The sequence below is a fragment of the Canis lupus genome, chromosome 12, assembly GCF_003254725.2.
Source record: "Canis lupus dingo isolate Sandy chromosome 12, ASM325472v2, whole genome shotgun sequence".
NCBI lineage: Eukaryota > Metazoa > Chordata > Mammalia > Carnivora > Canidae > Canis > Canis lupus.
The window spans coordinates 8,081,518-8,100,356 of NC_064254.1; the positions used below are offsets into that span (position 1 = coordinate 8,081,518).

Sequence of the window (18,839 nt, forward strand, 5' to 3'; positions counted from 1 at the left end):
GTTTCATTAGACATTTTGAGCCATTGAACTTCCATAAACACATAACCATTTTCTCGGCAAAATTGTTGCTCTTTCACTAATTACATAATTTGCCACACTTGAGTGAAGGAGACCTGGTGAGCATAAAAAGAGCAAAGGATTGGGGACAAGATGGTTAAGCCAACTGAAGCTGGAAGGGAGGCAGGGTGATTTTTTTTTTCTCTTGGATTCAGTCCACATATTCTCATGTTGGTTGTGGCAAAATAAACAATGAGATTTATACCTCCGTTGATTTAAAATATTTTTGTTTGGACTTTGCATAAAAATAAGACCAAAAAAGAAGTGTCTGAAGATATATCTTCCAAGACGAATTGGTCTTGTGGGTGATGCTGCATGAACGAGCCCCATGCTTTTCGGGGACCTCAGATGAATGACTACCCAGCAATGTGAATGTGACTTGGGGCCATGATGTATAAAAGAATAATTAAAGAAATTCAGGGGTGAGGGATAAACTTGAAGACAGGTGAACATTTCAGTTGGGTCTTGGTCTTTCCGTAGATGGTACCAAAATCGTACCAAGACAGCAGATGAATGTATTCTAAGAAAGGGAATAGCATGAGGGAGGAGAGAATAGTATGCAGACGGGAAGCTACAGACAATGTCCAGAGCTAGAGGCCAGACAACGTATCCCCTCCTCAAAAGCTTTCAGTGAGTTTCTATCACCTGGAAAGAATACTCCAAATATCAAAGCCCTCAATGAGCTGGCTTAAAATAAAACTCTGCCTGTGGCCCACTATCACTCAACTTGCTTAATGAGGACTATTTGATGTTCCCCGAGCATCACACATACTTTTGTCCTTATGTTGTTTCCTCATCAAGGAAACCTCTTTTATGCAGAACAACTGTAACCTTCCCACACTACTGGAGGCAATGTAAAATGAGACAACTATTTTTGGAAAACAGCTAGACAGTTTCTTACAAGTTAAACTTCCTACACCTCAGCAAGTATAGACTGGATCAGCTACCATATGACCCAGGCACTCCACTCTTGGATATTGACCCAAGGAAATAAAAGTATCATGCAAAGACTTACACATGAATATTCTTAGGAGCTTTATTTGTAATGCTAGCAACTAGAAACAACTCAAATGTACCATCCATGCCTTAATAGATAAACAAACTATGGCATACTCATTCTATAGAATTCTACTCAGCAACAAAAAGGAACACTGTATTGCTACATACTATAACATGGATGAATCTCAAGATAATTTTGCTGAGTTAAAAGGATCCAGGTGAAAAAAAGAGTGCATGATGTATGGTTGCATGTATGTGTAAAATTCCAGAAAATGCAAATGAATCTGTAGTGATGGAGAGCAATCAGTGATTGCCTGGCAGGGTGAGGAGGAGAGGTCAGGGGAGGAGGAGAAGGAAGTTGCAAAGGGGCAGTAGCAAACTTTGGGGAGAGATGTATTCACTTTCTTGGTTGTTGTGATGGTTTCACAAGTGTCAAAACATACCAAATTGTGTACTTTATTATTTTTAAGATTTTATTTATTTAAGAGAGAGCACAAGCAGGGTGAGCAGCAGAGGGAGAGGGAGAAGCAGGCTACCCCCCTGAGCGGAAGCCCAATGTGAGGCTCAGTCCCAGGGCCCTGGGATTATGACCTGAGCAGAGGGCAGATGCTTAACCCACTGAGCCACCAGGCACCCCCCAAATCATATATTTTAAACATGTGCAGTTTATTGTACTTCAGTTTTACTTTATTAAAGCTATGACGAAAAGTTCTCCCTTCACTACTTGATCCTTTCTGCACCCTTTGTGAGGACTTCCATGACCCCCCCTCATCCCCCTCATTCCTCCATCAGGTGGTGTTTGTTGCTCCTTTTGCAGCATCTTGATTGCAGCTGAATTTGGCAATTTTAATCTTAGGAATTAATAACTATAGCAAGCTTCTGGAAAGCAGAGTAAACCTCTAAATTTCATAATTGTGTATCCCATTAAGTATTGACTGAATGAAAGAATGAATGGATAGCAAGTAACCCAATTTGACTGGCAAGTGTAGGTAAATGGTGGGGAAGGAGGAAAAGTCAGGTAAGGACCATGTTGGGAATGCCACGGCAGGATCATGGGACCACTAGTGGTTCTGGACTGTGGGAGGAATGGAAGTGAGAAGGTTAGGGAGAAGACTGTTGCTCTAGACCAAACAACATAAAATGAGGGAAGTAGAGAGAAAATAATTCAAATGGAAGTAAAGCAAGTCCTTTGAAAGGTGGTATGGCAGCAAAATCTGGGGATTCAGAAACCCAAGTTGATGAGATGAGTAATAAGCAGGAAGGATTAATAGAGCAGCTTATAGCCTGGAGAGTCTAGTTGGATGTTCTTCTGCTGATGCAATTTTGGGGGAAAGAGCTGGGATTTTTTCTTTTAAAAAAAAGTTTTAATTATGTAAGAGAGAGACAGACAGACAGACAGCATGATCGGGGAGGTTGGGGGAGGAGAAGGAGGAGAGGGAGAAGCAGACTCTCGGCTGAGCAGGGAACCTGATGCAGGACTCCATCTCAGGACCCTGAAATCATGACCTGAGCTGAAAGCAGATGTTTTACCAAATAAGCCCCCAGGTGCCTGAAGAGCTGTTTTTTTTTTAAGCTACATGCTTATAAATAACTGCCAAGTTCTCTGAAGAAAGATTCAAGCCCTGTGTGCTCACCATTGCTCATGGTAAGGTCCTACCATTGTGTTACCATGTGCCAGGCACCAGTCTATGCACTTTACACATAAGTAATCCTCATACCAACCCCATGAGGTCAGTATTGACCTTATCAGCTCCATTTCACAGATGAGGAAATTGAGGCACAGAGGAGCTAAAAACCCTGCCTTGTTTCTCGCAACTAGTAAGTGACAAAGCTGGTATTTGAACCTAGGCTAATGGTTCCAGCCCATGCTCTGATGAACTGTGCAAGACAGTATTGGATTTTTTTTTAAAAGCCAGAGACTAATGGCATAAACCTCTAAATTTCATAATTGTGCACAAAAAATAGTACATCTGTGTTTCTGTGACTTGTTAATTTGAGCAGCTTTCATTATCTGGATGGAAAGGATAATGTGCATAGAGGAGAGGCTACCAGGCAAATATCAGCGTTTATATGGTGTGCAAACAAATGTACATTTAAAATTCAAGAATTTCAAAGGGAATTAGTAGGTTCATTTAGCATGTTCTTCTGGATTCTTGAGCATTCTAGACCAGCAGGTGTATTATTAACTGGAAGGAACTGAAGAAATTTGCTCTGGACTCCAAATGAGAAGACAAGAGGTCTAGACTGGGATGTGGCCCCCTGCTGGGTGGCTTCCTGGTCCACATACAAAAGAAGAAAGAGTAAGATGTTATATTCTAAAGAACACAATTCAGCCAAGCAAAAGTGTGAAAAGTAATTCACCATCCTAAATGAAAAAAAAAAAATCAAGGAGCTATGGGGATTCTTTCCATTTAAAAAGCCAAAAAGCTGCTCACAGTTAAAGTAACTCAGTGACTTAGTCCTAGGTGTCTAATAGAATCTCCAGTGGTTTTTTTTTTTTTTTTTTTTTTTTTGGTTTAAAGTTTTAAAAAAGTGATCCTGCTTTAGATATAAAAAGATGTCACATGACAACACTCCAGGAATAGTTAGGACATAGAGCATAAATCCAGAAACATGCTGAATAAATAGAAAAAAACTGAATAAATACTGAATCCAACAAATGTTACCCAGAGCTGAATAGACGTTGGCTTGTGAGCCTTTTCCATATTTGGTAACAATTATCCACCTTTAAAAACACTAAAAATTTTACCTGTCTCCTTGTCTTATGTCAGGTTTTCTGGAAACAGACTCTGAGCTGGAGGATGCCTGAGAATAGCATCTGTTCAGGGGTGAAGGAGGCAGAACCGGGCAGAGGGAGAAGCTGGGCTTGGATGGAGTCACAGCAAAGGCGTCACCCAGCCCCTGGGAGCTGCTGAGCAGGGCAGCAGGCCCCCCACAGGGAGAGGGGGCCAAGAGGCCTGGCAGGTGTAAGCCAATTGCAGCAACACTCTGGGCAGCTGGGGAGCCTGGGACCTGAGGGAGACCTCTGGACAGTGCATCCAGCGTGTCTCCTCTTGTTCTCTTTCTCTACCTCCTTTGATTTGAAAACATACCATGGGGACACCTGGGTGGCTCAGCGGTTGAGCGCATCTGCCTTTGGCCCAGGGCGTGATCCTGGGGTGCCAGGATCAAGTCCCGTATCGGGCTCCCTGCACGGAGCCTACTACTCCCTCTGCCTGTGTCTCTGCCTCTCTCTCTGTGTGTCTCTCATGGATAAATAAATAAGATCATAAATAAATAATAAACAAACAAACAAACAAACAAACATATCATGAGCCTGTTTTCCCTTGCTTCCTTCTTATGGTCTCCTCGGAGGACCCCCAGCAACTTCAGAGAGTATTTCTGACCTCTGCACACTGAAGCTATACCCCTGAAATGCAGAGAGCTTTCCAGACCGGCTGAAGTGGTGAAAAAGAGCTTGAGGGAGGCATGGGATTCCTATCCCTTCCCAGACACTGGGAAAGAGGGGGTCCCTGCCTGAGGGAGCCCCCAGATTGAGGGGAGTGACCAGGTGGATTTTTTAAAAGACTCCCAAACACAAAGACAGCCAAAATCCAAAAGCATTGATTCTTAACTGCTCTTTTTGCTCAGAGCCATAAATTCCCTGAGAAGTTTTAAAGGAGGAGCTGTCTTTGCCTTTAGGAAAAAAATAACTTTTGTAACTTGACCACGTGGGAGAGAAAAGTGGTCAATGCATACAGCTTTTCTCTTCCAGCATCTGGTTCTTCAAAAAATGAACCAGCCTAGATTTACATACAATCTTCCAAGATGAATATAAATACTTGGGAGGACTGCTCAAGAAATGAAAATGTTCTTTGTCTACCCTGAATTGATACCCATTCCTGGGAAGCTGCTGGTTTATAGTAGGTTCCCTTAACTGTTCCATCTCCCCAGAAGGAACCAGGGAGGGAGGGGCTCCCAGTTGCTTCCATCCTGGGGGACTTGCAAAATCGCCCTCCTTGGGAACGTGGGAGGTGGCAGGGTGACAGCGTTACAGTTATTTCTTTACAAACAGTTTTAATTGAACAGGTGTCCTCAGGGAGCAGGGAAATTCCTGTTCGCTTCACACATGTGTGGCGTTGGCAGCTCCCTGCCTTTCCTGCCAGAAGCTGCCTCTCTGCTCATCCTTACTCAGCTGTGGCTGATGAATTAAAGCACCTCCTCTCAATTTCCAGGCAAATCCTCATTTGACCTGGTGCAGATATTTGAAGCTTGAGCCTTGAATTTCCTGGCACCTTCACAGCTGCTTCAAGATGGTATTTATGAATGTGGGGGCTCTTTTCCAGTCACCTGACTGACACATTCATGGGTATTTCTGTCACTGGAGCCCCAGCTTCCTCAAACATGTGATTGGGGACTTCAACCTGTGTTTGAGGGGATAAGGATGCCCATCTGTCATTTGCAGATTCCATGTATTCCTTCCTGATTATGCAAATCCTTCTCCTTTCTATTGTTCCTCTTCTATTGTCCTCTCAAAAGACCTCCAGTCTCTATCATGATAAGAACCTGTATGAGAGGTTGCCAGACAAATAGAAAATACTGTTTCCTCTCTATCTCTCTCTCTCTCTCCCTCCCTCCCTCCCTCCAGAGCTAAGAACCAACTGTTTGGTGTTTAGCTAGACCACGTCAGAAGCTTGGTCTATTATGTGTCATCCCCTCTCCTGGGGAAAGCAGTTACTTTTAGTTTTTTTCCATGTTTATGGAAATTTTTTTTGAGAATATACTTGATCTTTCTGTCTGGTCAGCTTTCTCCAGAAGCCCAAGCCAGTCCTTGGCTGCCAGCAGCCAGCTGTGGTGGTGTTCCCTGGTGCATCCCAGACTCTTGCGCCTGGGAACCCTGGACTTTGAGACAGCTGGCCCAGGGGATAGGCTAAGCAAATGAATTTCTTTGTCTGGTCCTCCTCTTGCCTTCTTACAACTACCTGCCCACTCTGCCCTCCAGGCTGATGCCCGCTGGAGGAAGGTCATGCTCAGGCTTCATTTGCTCACATGCTTCACTCCAGGAGCCACACTAGGATGAGCAGGTGATCATACGGGGCAGCCTGGCAGCCCCAGAGGGCACCACACTCAAGGCCGGTCTGTGGCGTTTCTCTCATGTTGGAGGAGGGCATAGGGGGGAAGCGGCCAGGGGGCTGCCAAGCTTTTCTCCTGATATCCCCTTTAACATCCCTGGAAAGTCTCCGGAGCCAGTGACAAGATGGCCTCAGCCTTCCATATCATGTGTTCCCCCCACCCCCAACCCTCCCAAGTGAAGTATGTGCACATTTCCCCTCTTCTGGGGAAAAGTCTGGGCTCTTTCAGAGTTGTCTCAATTACAGTTGTCTAATACAGCATCTGTAAAAAAAAAAAAAAAAAAAAAAAAAGATTGTATTTATTCATGAGAGACACACAGAGAAAGGCAGAGACATAGGCAGAGGGAGAAGCAGGCTCCATGAGGGAGCCCGATGCGGGACTTAATCCCAGGTCTCCAGGATCACGCCCTGAGGGAAGGCAGACACTCAACCACTGAGCCACCCAGGTGTCCCTAATCCAGCATCTTTGTGGTAAACTCGACTTAACTGACACGTAACGTGCAAACACCTGCCATGTCCAGCCATGAGAAGCCCAGGTACCTGCTTACTCCATCCTCGCCAATGGGTGTGTGTGTGTGTGTGTGTGTGTGTGAGTGTGTATGTCTCTGGGTCAATTTATATATTAAAATGTCATTTGATGCATAATATTTAGTGCTGCGATAAAAACAAATAAGCCAATTCTATGAGGAATTGATTTTCCCTTCCACATCTGTTCACAAAGACATAAATCTAAAGTTTTGTTACTTTAAAAGCCTCCAATGCAAATATAATCTAAAATTGCTAGGCTTTGAAGTTGGGCTTTTCTGCCAGAAGATGTTTATAGACCTACTCCCTGGAGCCTGGCCACTCATCTGCCTCTAGGCCTCAAAGTCATTGATTACCTCTTGAGGTCCTTTCTGATTTATTCCAACTCAACGTGAGATGCTGAGCACCTTCTGTGCACAGGCCCCATGCCAACCCCCAGGTTGGGTGCAAGAGCGACCCTGCCATCAAGCACGAGGTAGAGCTGAGAACGCAGACTGCACATGAGCAGCCACAATGTAAGTCAGAGAGCGGTTGTTGTACTAAACATGAAGTGGCATGACAGTGCTGTGGACACCTTTGACTTTGCTCCGGGAGGATAAAGCAAGGTCCTTGGAGGAAGTAAACTTCAGGCTGAGCTGTGGAGGATGGATGGGATTTGGCAAAAGGAGATAGGGGCATCCTAGGAGGAAGCACCGCAGGAGCAAAGGCCCAATATGGTAAAGGCAGGCTGAGTTTGAACCATGAAAACAAATATGTGTTGGCTGCAGCACAGGACACATCGGGGGTGGGGGGCTGGGAGGAAAATCTGCAGACATGTAACCATGCAGGGTCAAGAACGTTGTGGGTATGACCTTCATGGTTCCTCATACCTAGGTGGTGCTCTGCAATTTAAAAACAAACAAACAAAAATAAGCAGCTCTTTCTAATGCATTATCTCATTGGATTTTCACCACAGTCCTGTAAGCAGGCAGGCAGGGATAGTTACATAGATGAGGAGACTTGGAAGGTGGAGGTGATCTGCTTTAGGGAACAAAGGAAAACAGCAGAAGAATCAAAGTGAGAGCCCAGGTCTTCCCACACCCTGACCAGAGTCTTTCCCCTAAACCAGGCTGTGGTAGGGAGCTTACGGGAGAACGTACTCCTTAGAATCTGCCCATTCTCCACGTTTGGGGAACTTTTGTGGGTCGGTTTGCTTTTAGGTTCAGTTTGCTGATTTTTCCTGTAAAAAAGCACCACGTGGTGACCGCTGCCAGATACCCTGGGGTGGCTCAGTGAATTCCTGACAGAGAGACTTGGGAAACAGTCTCTTCCCAGAGGTGAGAGCTGTGGGTCTTGAATGTGCCATTGGAGTGGCCTTGGCAAAGCTGGCAGAGGTGGCAAAGGCCCACCATCAGTAGCAGCTTCCCGGCATGGGGGCTGAGACAATGCCGGGGGGACGGGGATGAGGCCCATTAGCGTAGAGCTTCAGTGTTGTGTCACCATGTGGGGCTTGCTGGCCACGTAGTCCCACTGGACCAGGATGATGGAGGGTGTGGCCAGGAAGAAGGCCCTGAGGATGGCAGCAAGTACCTCCCTGGGCCACTTGTCATTCAGACTGACAATGACTTCTATAGCCCTAATGATGACAGTTAATACCTTGGGCCCGGTCTGCTGGCCAGCCTAGGTCCACTTTTGCTGTGCACATGATCTTTATTACTTCATCTTTATTGAAGGGTATCCTGAGAAAAAAGTCAGTGATCTCAACCTCTTTGATGGGCAGAGAAGACTTAGACCTCTAGGGACTTGATTTTCATGTCTTGGACCTGGCTTAATATTGGGGACCCACTTCTTGTCCTCCATTTGCCTCCATAAGTTCCAGAGTCTCAGCCCAGCTGAGACTCCAGCCATACTCACCGCTGCCAAGGCCTCCATGGTTTCCCATTTCAGGGTTTCAGGGCACTTCCTCCCAACCCCCACCACATACCCCCAACCACAGTGCTGGTATCATCAGCTTTTGTCTCAGAGGAGTGTTTGTGTGCTTTCATCTGGCCAAACTGCCATGCTTGCAGTTAATTCTGGGAGCCCTCTCCCCAAGGAGCTGCCCCAGAGAGCACCTGGATGAGGGAGGATCAGACATCTGAGTCATTAGGTGCTGGGTAGACCCATCAGCTTTGTTTGCCATCCCGTTTGACAAATAAGCCAGAAACCAGAGCATCATTGAGTGCGTTGGGGATGAGGACTTTCAGAACAGAGAAGGAAATGACTCTTGAGTTGGCCTTGAGAGGGTAAGGATTGGGTCCTTGGAAAATGTCAATTGCCGTGAAAAGCCGCAGGTCCATTAGAGGCCAGGTCTAGGGGTCAGACCATGATAACAGGGGGAGACTCTGAACTTCCGTAACCATCCACCACTCTGGAATTCTGAAGCATTATCATGTCACAAGTTAGCCAGGACTTGACCAGAGATGGGAGCAGCGACTTCTAGACTGTGGAGGTCTAGGAGACATCTGCAGCAGGATCAGTCCCAGATGGCTGCTGATGCCTCAAACTGAATCTCGGGTGTGACCTGTGAGGTCAAAGGCGGCTGGCAATGACCACTGAGTCTACATTCAGAGAGTCAAGGCACGGAGGTGCAGGTGGCTAGGAGGAGTCGGATTTTTGTGTGTGTTTGTTTTCTTTTGTTTAGGAGAAAGGAATAAATGGATTATCACATTCCTTTTATGCAGAACCAAGGGAGATGGTTTTGTCAAGCCTGAGTGTGTCAGTGAGAGTGAGATCCAGAAGGCTTCAGGACGAGTCGGGTTGCTACCAGGGGTCCCACTTGCCCTGTGTACTTGTATTTCCACAATGAGGCTTTACAGTGACCTTGACTCAGCACTGGAGGGGATCCTGGCTCCTGATGAACAGGAACAGCTTCCTGACCCCAACTCCAAGTCCCCATGCAGAGCATTTCCTCCTTAAGCCTGTGATGGGCTGGTCTGAAGGATGCCACAAAGGGAATAGCTGGTGAGAATTTCAAAGAAGGAGGCTGTTTGCTGGTGGGCCGTTAGTCTGAGGACACCTCTTATTTTAGACTCAGGCTGATGTTGGTTTCATTTCTCATGTTGGTCACAGTGGGTTTCTTGACCGTGACAGAGGCACTGAAAGGCTACAGTAAAGAAGGCCTGCATGACACTTCTTTTTTGATTTCCAAATGTGTGAAATTTGATGTTTCCTCTTTTCCTGTAGAGCTTTAATTCTATGAATGGACAGTGTGGGCTCTATCCTAACTACCCCCTCCCCAGCTTCCCACCTTCTTTCCAGAGAAAAAGGCAGAGACAGGTGGGAACGGCAGGGAGGAGGGGTAGAGAGGAGACAGGTGGATTAGAACAAATGGGCCTGTTCTTAACCCCAGGAGCCACAGCCATAGGGACCCAGAATCCCCTTCCTAGTGCTGCCACCCACTGATAATGGTGAGGGGAACAGCAGCAGGAGATGTGCCTAGAGCCAGGAGTCCTGAACTGCAGCCGTGGAGGGGGCCTTCACAAGCCCTCTGCTTGGACTAACTAGCCCTGCCCCAGACTCAGGCACATGCTACCCATGTGTTGTCGGGGTGAGCTAACTGCAGAGACAAACAACTCCCTAATCTCAGTGGCTTAACACAATACAATACAATGCAGGTCAGCAGGAGATTGCTCCGGACAGTCATGTAGGGCCCCAACCTCCTGTCTTCTGGCTCTACCATCCCCTGGAGCCTTAGAATTCTCCACTGGATCATGTGTACTAGCTGAAAGGTAGAGGAGGAAAGGGTGTGAAGGATCGTGCAGGAAGTTGTATGGACCAGTCCTGGAGGTGGTCTATACCACCTTCCTCCACAGTCCACTGGCCGTACTAACAGAAGCTAATCGAGGGACACTGGGGTGTGGTCTTGGTGTGTTATGGGTTGAATCACACCTCCCTCCCCCAAAGCAAGCAATCTTGCAGTCTTGACTCTCAGGACCTTAGAATGCGACCATGTTTGGAAAGAAGGTCATTACAGAGGTAATCAAGTTCAAGTGAGGTCATTGGGGTGGACTGGTGTTGTACACGAAAGGGAAATTTGGGGACAGACATGGACAGAGTTGGAAGACAATGTGAAAACAAAGGGAGAATGTCTTCTCTAAGCCAAGGACTACCAGAGAAGGTAGGAGAGAGGCCTGGAACAGATTCTCCCTCTCGGCCCTTGGCCAACACCCTGATTTTGGATTTTTCAAGCACCCCTCCCTGAGATCTGCAATACATTTCTATTGAGTAGGCCCCCTAGTTTGTGAGCCCAGTTATGATACAGCAGCCCCAGGAAATGAACACATACTGTGTGCCCAGGTCTGGGGAGCATTCAATCAGCTCGGGTATGTAATCTTGTTGTCAAAAGGAAGAGAACAGAAGGCTCTTTGGGCAACACCTGCCACCCTCACCGGTTCTACCACTCTTCCTAAGCCCCCCTCTCCAAGACTTTCTCCCTCCCTTGGGTTTTCTCTCACCTCTCCCCGCCAACATGAATGCCTCCCAGAGGAGATGGAGGGAGCCCCTGTCATCTCTAGCCAGAATTCCCAATTGGAGAAGAAAGAGCAACTTTGCTGTCCGCCCTCACTTTGTTCTATTCCTTGGTCCAGAGGTGCACAAACCCTGCCAGCACCTGTCTAAATGACCTCAAGCAAACCCCGTGACTCTTGTGGGACTGTTTCCCTCTCTGTAAAGAGGGAGTGATCTCGCTGACTTCTCTCTTGACAGAGGAGTCAGTTAAGAAAACAATGCTCTGCCCCCTTGGAAAGAGTAAGCTGCATCCACCCAAGAGAGCACTAATCGCTGCAGCTCAAGAGGCTGTAAATCCTCCCCAGCTGACTCCCCAGAGCTGGACAGAGCCAGCAGCTGGGAAACTCGGCTGGATGGGTGAGTGTGGAGGGTTGGCGGTTAGCAAGAGTGGAAGGGTATGGAGGGAAGGGCCCCTTTGTTTCAGCCAGGCTCCTCTCTTCCCCAGGCCTGGGGGATTAGGGCTGGAGCCGTTTGGACCAGGAAGGGATGTCCTCAGCTGGAGACACTGGACATTAGCAGCTGTACCTACTGCCTTGTTGAGACCTGGCAAGGCTGGTGCGACAGCCGGGGAGATAGAGGGCCATGGGGAATAAGAGTGGTGTTAATGCTGCCATTTACGGAGCACTTGTTTATGCCAGGCTCTGGGTCAGTGCTGTTTCTGATCGTCCAACAATTCTGCAGAATGGTGAGTGTGGGTTGGGCAGTCAGGCCTTGAGGTCTGGGTGGGTCACATCCAGGCTATCTTGAGCCATCTCGGGCCAGTTACCCCTCTGCTTTGTGCTTCAGGGTCTGTATGGGCAAAATGGGGATAAAGATGATCCCACTTCACAACCCAGGGTGCTCCCTGCACTGGAACAGGGGCAGAAGAGCAGGAGGCGGAGGCATGGAGCCCTTGCTGGCAGGGGCACCCTCTGTGGCACACTCCTTCACCCCTCTTGCCTCTGTTGCGGCGCACAGCCGGAGTCTCCTGGGTCCTGCAGAAGGAGGATTCCTGGGCCCACTCCTAAGGTCTCTGCTTTCTCCCTGCGGCCAGCGGATCTTCAGACTCCACTGGCAACGCTGAGGGCAGTAGTGAGCAGTCAGTGCCCGGCTCAAGGGCTCAGGAAATGGTCTTTATTATTATCCTCCTTTTACAGATTGTGAGACCAAGGCTCAGGGATGTGTTCAGTGAGTGACTGAACTAGATTTGAACCCAAGACTGACAGGCTGTAAGGTCGGTGTGGAGGTGTGTGTTTATATTAGGCTAAAAGACACTGGCCCTGGGATGCCCGGGTGGGTCAGTGGTTGAGCATCTGCCTTTGGCTCAGGTTGTGATCTCGGGTTCCTGGGATCGAGTCCCACGTTGGGCTCCCTGCGGGAGCCTGCTTCTCCCTCTACCTATGTCTCTGCCTCTCTCTCTGTCTCTCATGAATAAATAAATTAAAAATCTTGGAAAAAAATAAGACATTGGCTCTTTCCTCATCTGGACCCCCAGAAGAGGGGCAGTCTTGAACTTTGGAAAATAAGCACATTTCTTAGGAACTTGGTGCTCAGAAAGGAACTAATCTTTTTTTTTTTTTTTTTTTTTTAAAGATTTTATTTATTTATTCTTGAGAGAGAGAAGGAGAGACAGAGCCAGAGACACAGGCAGAGGGAGAAGCAGGCCCCATGCACCGGGAGCCAGACATGGGATTCGATCCCGGGTCTCCAGGATCGCGCCCTGGGCCAAAGGCAGGCACCAAACCGCTGCGCCACCCAGGGATCCCAGAAAGGAACTAATCTATATGGGCAAGAGACACCTATCTTTTAGCAGTTGTTCTCTAGCCTGCTCCCTTCCTCTCCACCCTCCCCCACTGGCAGGTCTTCCTCCTAAAAGGAGGCTTTTCTTCAGCCAAGGACAGGGTGCCCTGCTCTCAGGTCTGTTCCCATAGAGAAGAGCCTTGCAGCATCTTTTCCTCAGGGGCACACATCAGTTGCTCCCATTCCCATTCCAAAAGGGAATCTGAAAACCAAGTTGTTAGTAAAAGCTGAGGGGGCCCCTTCCTTTAGGGCCACAGGAGAAGCTTTGGGCATGGGAGGAAGGAGCAGGACCCAGAGCTTGGGGTCACAGAGGCAGGAGCCACAGGGGTGCTCCCAAGCAGGCCAGGCTGGCGGAGCCAGAGCTTGCACCCTCTCTGTTGCTCTAGCTGCTTGTCGGGAACTGCTGCCCCACCTGGGGGACAGCTGGCCCTGGGGATGAATGCCAGCACTACTCTATGAGCAACTTATTTTTCATCCCTGGGCCTCAGTCTCCTTGTCCATAAAATGGGTGTAACAATACTTGCTCATAATACTTGAGGAAATCAGGGCACTAAGCATCCAGCAGGACGTGGCTGTTGTTTTTGTTCATGGGTATTGTTAGTTTGGCCAACTAGTCTACTTGTTCGAATCTCTGTTCTTAGGTAGCTCATCCTGCCCTCTGTTCTAGGGAGCCTTAGTCTATTGGGGCTGCTATAACAAAATATCATAGACTTGGTGCTTATAAACAACAAGCCTTTACTTATCGCAGTTCTGAATGCTGGGAAGTCCAAGATCATGGCACTGGAGATTTGGTGTGCAGCGAGAGCCTGCTTCCTGGTTCATTGATGGCCACTTTCTTTCTGTGTCCTCGAAGGGTAGCCAGGGGGAGAGACTTCTCTGAGGTCTCTTTAATAAGGGTATCGATGTCACCATGAGAGAGGGCTCTGCTATCATGACGTAATCACCTCCCAAAGGCCCCACCTCCACAATCACCCCCTTGGGGGTTAGGATTTCAACCTATGAATTTGTGGGGAGGACACAAACGTTCAGACCATAGCAGGGCCTGAGCAAATGGCCCTGATAACATTGTGGGGAGAGGGGGTACTGTACTCCCCCAGGACATAATCTCTCTTCTCTGCCAGCCCATCTCTCTTCTGATAACTTTTTGAGCACCTACCATGTGCCAGTCACTTCACTGGACACTTAGACTGACACATTTCTATTGCATCAAACATTACTGGGCACCTACTATGTGCCAGGACTTGTGCTAATGCTGGATATCCAGAGATGAACGAGGAGAGATCCCTTCCCTTAAGGAACCCACAGTCCAACGAGGGAAAGTAATAAGGACAGTGATAGAACACAGTAAGTGCTTCCATTCATTCCATTTCTTATTTTAAAGAAGAGTCACCGAGTATCTAGTAGGTGCCAAACACTGTGCTGGGTGCTGTGGGCTATAAAGAGGAGTAAAACAAGGCCCCTGCCCTCAAGGCACTCAGAGTCCATGAGAAAATTGAGATATTAACCAGCAAACATTCAAGAGGGTTCCAAAGTACCCAGATGGCCATAAGCACGAGGGAAGGGGGCCCTGAGGAATTGGGTGTGGGGAATTATGGAAAGCTTCCAGGTGGGGGTGACCCCTTCACTGAGGCTCTGAGGGTGGGCAGAAGTTGGGAAATCCTGGAGGAGAACTAAGTTTAGGGGAGCCTTCCAGAGCCCTTGCTGCTGCCTAGAGACCCATGCGGTCTTGAAGGGGCAGTGACCGGCAGGGCTGAAGAGATGTTTCTTAGAGATGAGGCTATCTGAGCTAGGCCCTGAAGCATGAGTAGGAGCCCAGCCAGGCGAGGTAAGTGAGGGGGCCTAGATAGAGGGGACCTAGTGTGAAAGGCAGAGAGGCACTTGCAAGAGGTCCAGTTGGGAAGTAAGCCGGAGGCAGTCCCAAGGAGGCTTCTTAGATGCTTAGAGTTTTGAGGACCTGGTCCTAGGTGATCAGGGACTAATGCATGGGCTCAGGGATGAGGTCATATAAGGGTCTGAGAAAGCTAATCCTCTGGAGATGGGATAAGGAGGGAGGGAAAGATGTTAAATTGTTAAAAAAAAAAAAAAAAAAAGAATAAGTGAATGAATGAAAGGAATCAGACCTTGGATCCACCCAGACACTTACTTACAAGATGAGTAGACAGATCTTCCCAATGTCCAACATACAAGCTCCCAGCAGCTGCAGGCCGCTTCCACAGAAGAACCAGGGCATGGCGCCCAGTATCATTCATCACCCCCAGAGACAGAACCAGGAAGGGTTTGTGAACACTGAGCATTCACTCTGCTGGCTCTCGGATCTCCAGTCAGGTGAGAAGGAGGCAATTATAACCCAGGGTACGGCGTCCTGAGATGAGAGGTACCATCAGGAAAAAATCAGAGGCTTTGGGCCCCCGGGAGAGGTTCAGTAACCTGCCACCCAAATGCCTCTGGGCCCAGAAGGTCACCTCTGTCCCTGGATACTCTCCTATGCCCAACCCAGACTCGGGTGAAGATTTCAGGCCAGGTATTGGGAGGTGCCTGCAGGCAGCACTAGTCCCCTGCTGCTGGAAGGCAGGACAGGCCAAGGAAGGAAGCTGCAGGAGGCTGGGGCTCCTTCATGCTGGGAACTCTGAGAGCCTTGCACACACCTCTGAGGTGTCCCATCCCAGGGGCAGGAGCTGGGGGAGTTGTCCATCCACGTCTGTCCAGCCATGCTTGAGAGCTGCTCCTACGGGTGCCTAGCCTGCCCTGGCCGGACACAAAGATCTCCTGGTCAGAGAAAGCCCGCTGGCAGGATGGAAGCGGTCTTTTCAGGGCTGAGGAGGGGACTTCAGTAGCATTTGCTTATCACAGCAGGGTTGATCACGATTGTAATTGTCATAGAAATGGCTCCAATAATTATTTGTTTAATGTCTTCTCATGCCCAGGACAGAATCTTCCTGAGGGTAGAGGCAGCATTGCCACCTTCTCCCTGGGACCTGGTTCAGTGTCTGGCACATAGCAAAGTATTCAATAGGCAATTAGCAAATAACTGTAATTCGGAGGCTGATTAATTCATGGCAAACGCCCAGCTCTGTCTGAATACCTTCCCTAGCGTCCTCCCCAGCCCCCACCCCTGGTACAGCAGAGCCTGCAAGTTGTTTCTCCGTATTGGAATCGATTATCCATACCATCTATATATCTATACCGGATTTTGTCTTCTCCTAGAGTAATATAAACCCCAATATTGAACCTTGGCAGTAACTGGGACAAAGGGAACTTTCCCCAGCCTTCTTTACAGCGAGGAGTGCCCATGCATTCAAAGCTCCGATCAATGGGTGTGGATCGCTGCCACTTTGAGGATGTGTCCTTAACCCATGGAGGCGCACTCCTCCCCTTCCCTTTCCTCCTTCCTGCTGGCTGGAATTTGGATATCACAGTGGCGGCTGGGGCCGTATCCTTGGATCATTTGGTGGAAGGCCTGGGCCGTAAGAATGGTGGAGGCTAGAAGAACAAGGGAAACCCTAATGGTCAGGGAGTCACTGCTCCAGCCAGAAGCTGAATCTCTGATCTTGTTTTATAGGAGAGCCCTTGGTTACCCCATTGTTATGTGGGGTTTTCTGTCAGAGGCAGCTGAACAAGCTAATAAGCCTAAGTGGCACATGAAAGGTAACTGCACACCGCCTTCTGCGCAAGGGAGGGAACACCAGAGTCCCAGGTAGTGGAGGTAGAGCTTCCTGGAGAGGGGGATCCCTCCTGCTGGATGCTGGACGGGAGCCCCTGCCTCCTCGCACTGGCTGGCTCCTCCCACCTCCCTCCCCTCCCCCACAACCTCCCCCCCCCCCCCCCCCCCCCCAGTCCTTCCAACTTCCCTCAGGGCTTTGGGAAGTTTTGTTCTCTCCGGGAGAGCAGTTAATCTCACAGACCCTCTTTCCCTTTGGAAGGATCCAGACCTGCCCGATGGAGGGTCCAGACTGCGTGCTGCCGCCGCCCCCTTCCCAACAGGGACATCAAAGTTCTTCTGAGGCTGGGGTAATCCCCTCTTCCCACCTCTACTCCTTAAGGGCACCGGGGAAGGAAAGTCCGCGCATTCCGGCGCCGTCCGCCGCAGCCTGGCCCTGAGAAGGGACCGAGGGTCGCCTGTGCACCCCCGGCCCCCAGCCCTGCCCGCGCTGTGTTTGGGGCGGGCGGCGGGTACCGAGGCGGGCAACGTCCGGAGCCCCCGCACGGCGGGGCACGGGGATGCGGGAGGCGCAGGCAGAGACGCCCGCCGCCGGGAGCCCGGGGACCCCGCGCCGCGCCGCCCTCGACGCCCCCGGCTCCGCCGATCCTCGGGCCCCAGGGCCCCGCCCCCCGGCCCCGCCAGCTCCCCCGCCACGGCCTTCGGCGGCGAGCCCGGGAGGAGCCGAGGACTTGGAGCGGGGCGACCCCACTTCGCGGGACCCCGCCGGCCCCTCCCGCGGGCGGGGCGGCCCCGCGCCGGCTCCTCCCCCGCCGCCCGCCGCCCGCCGCCCGCCGCCCGGGATCAGTCGCGGCGCGCGGTTCCGCAGGTGGCGGCGATGGCCCGGCCCTGAGCGCCCGCCATGGCCCGCGCCCCCAGCCCGCTGTGCCTGGCGCTGCTGCTGCTGCTCGGGGCGCTGCGCACGGCCGGCCCCCGGCCCCAGGTGAGACCCGACCCGCCGCCCCGGGGAGGCGGGAGGCGGGGGGCGGGGGGCGGGGGCCGGGACTTGGGCGAAACTCCGCGGCCCGGGCGGGGCGGGGCGGGGCGGGCGGGAGTGGGGCGCCCGGAGCGGGGGCTGGGGCGGCGGCGCAAGGTCCCGGCCCCGCAGGCGCCCCCCGCCCCCGCCCGCCCCCCGCCGCCGCCCCGGGCCACTTTCCCAACTCCCGCTCCCCGCCGCCTCGTGCCCGCGGCCCGGGGCGCCCGGCTCGCCCCCCCCACGGCGCCCCCGCGCCCTGCCCGCCCGCCCGAGACCCCGAGGAGGCCCCGGAGGACGGAGAGGGCCGGGTGCGGGCACCCCCTGCACCCCCCGCCCCCAGCACAGCCTTTGCCTCATAGCCCGGGGACCCTGCGGTGGCAGCTTGTTGTCCTCCTTCCTGACCTCCCAGACGGGACTCGCGTGCCCCCTCCCCCCGGCCCCTGCGGCAAACCCGATCGAGGCCCCCGATCCCCGGGAAGCAGCCAGGCCCCCTCCACACACCGGTCCGACCCCCCTTCTGCCTCACCTGGTGGACCACGTAGAGCACAAGGCTCACTGGGACGCTCCGAGACGCCCGGTGCGCCCTGGATGCCTGTGGCCGCGGACCACGGCAGGACCCCCGCAGCCCCTCCGCGCAGCCCTGCCCGGCGCCGCCACCCTGGCCCGGGGCTGTAGCCCGCCTGCCGCTGCCCGGGGAGTTGTCCGAGGACGTGGTGAGATGCTAGAGCAGGAGAGGAGGCTTGGGTGGCCTGGCCGGTGTCAAGGAAACCATCTCTTCCTCCCGTCCCTACCCCAGACCTAAAGAACTGCGAGCTTGGGGAGCGGACCCGGACAGGCCTTAGAATGTGTCCCAGCACAGATGAGGGGGCTGGATGAGGGGCCATTGCCTAGCCGAAGGCTGACACCAGCCTGATTGAGAATCCAGATATGGACAGATGTGCCGGCCCATTTTTCAGCGGGGGTGCCCCCCCTTCCCCATATTCTTTTCCGGACTCCTTCCCTCCCTGTTTCTGTCCCCCAGCTAAGATACCGACCCTAGCCACAGGAGACACTCCCACTTCCCCGGCACCTTCCCCAGTCCCTCAGCCAGGTCTTGACTTCCCTGGTGTACTTGGCATCTTTCAGGAGCCAGGACTGCAGGGCGTTAGCATGACCACCTCTCGGGCTC

The 18,839-nt window shown here is 51.2% G+C and overlaps 1 protein-coding gene across 4 annotated transcripts in view; it reads left to right on the plus strand.

Moving 5' to 3' along the window:
* Positions 1 to 9,121: 9,121 nt before the first annotated feature.
* The window catches only part of GLP1R (glucagon like peptide 1 receptor), a 46,505-nt gene continuing 36,787 nt past the window's right edge, over positions 9,122 to 18,839 (plus strand). For 3 of the 4 annotated variants that reach the window (XR_004804300.2, XM_025418654.3, XM_035698022.2), the window contains exon 1: positions 17,515 to 17,638. Coding sequence is in view for 2 of the 4 variants with exons in the window: in XM_025418654.3 (XP_025274439.3) it covers positions 17,558 to 17,638 (81 nt within the window). In the remaining 2 variants the exon portion in view is untranslated. Of the gene's footprint in view, positions 9,331 to 17,514; positions 17,639 to 18,839 lie in introns of those variants that run through there. The other variant, XM_025418652.3, reaches the window with a different exon arrangement.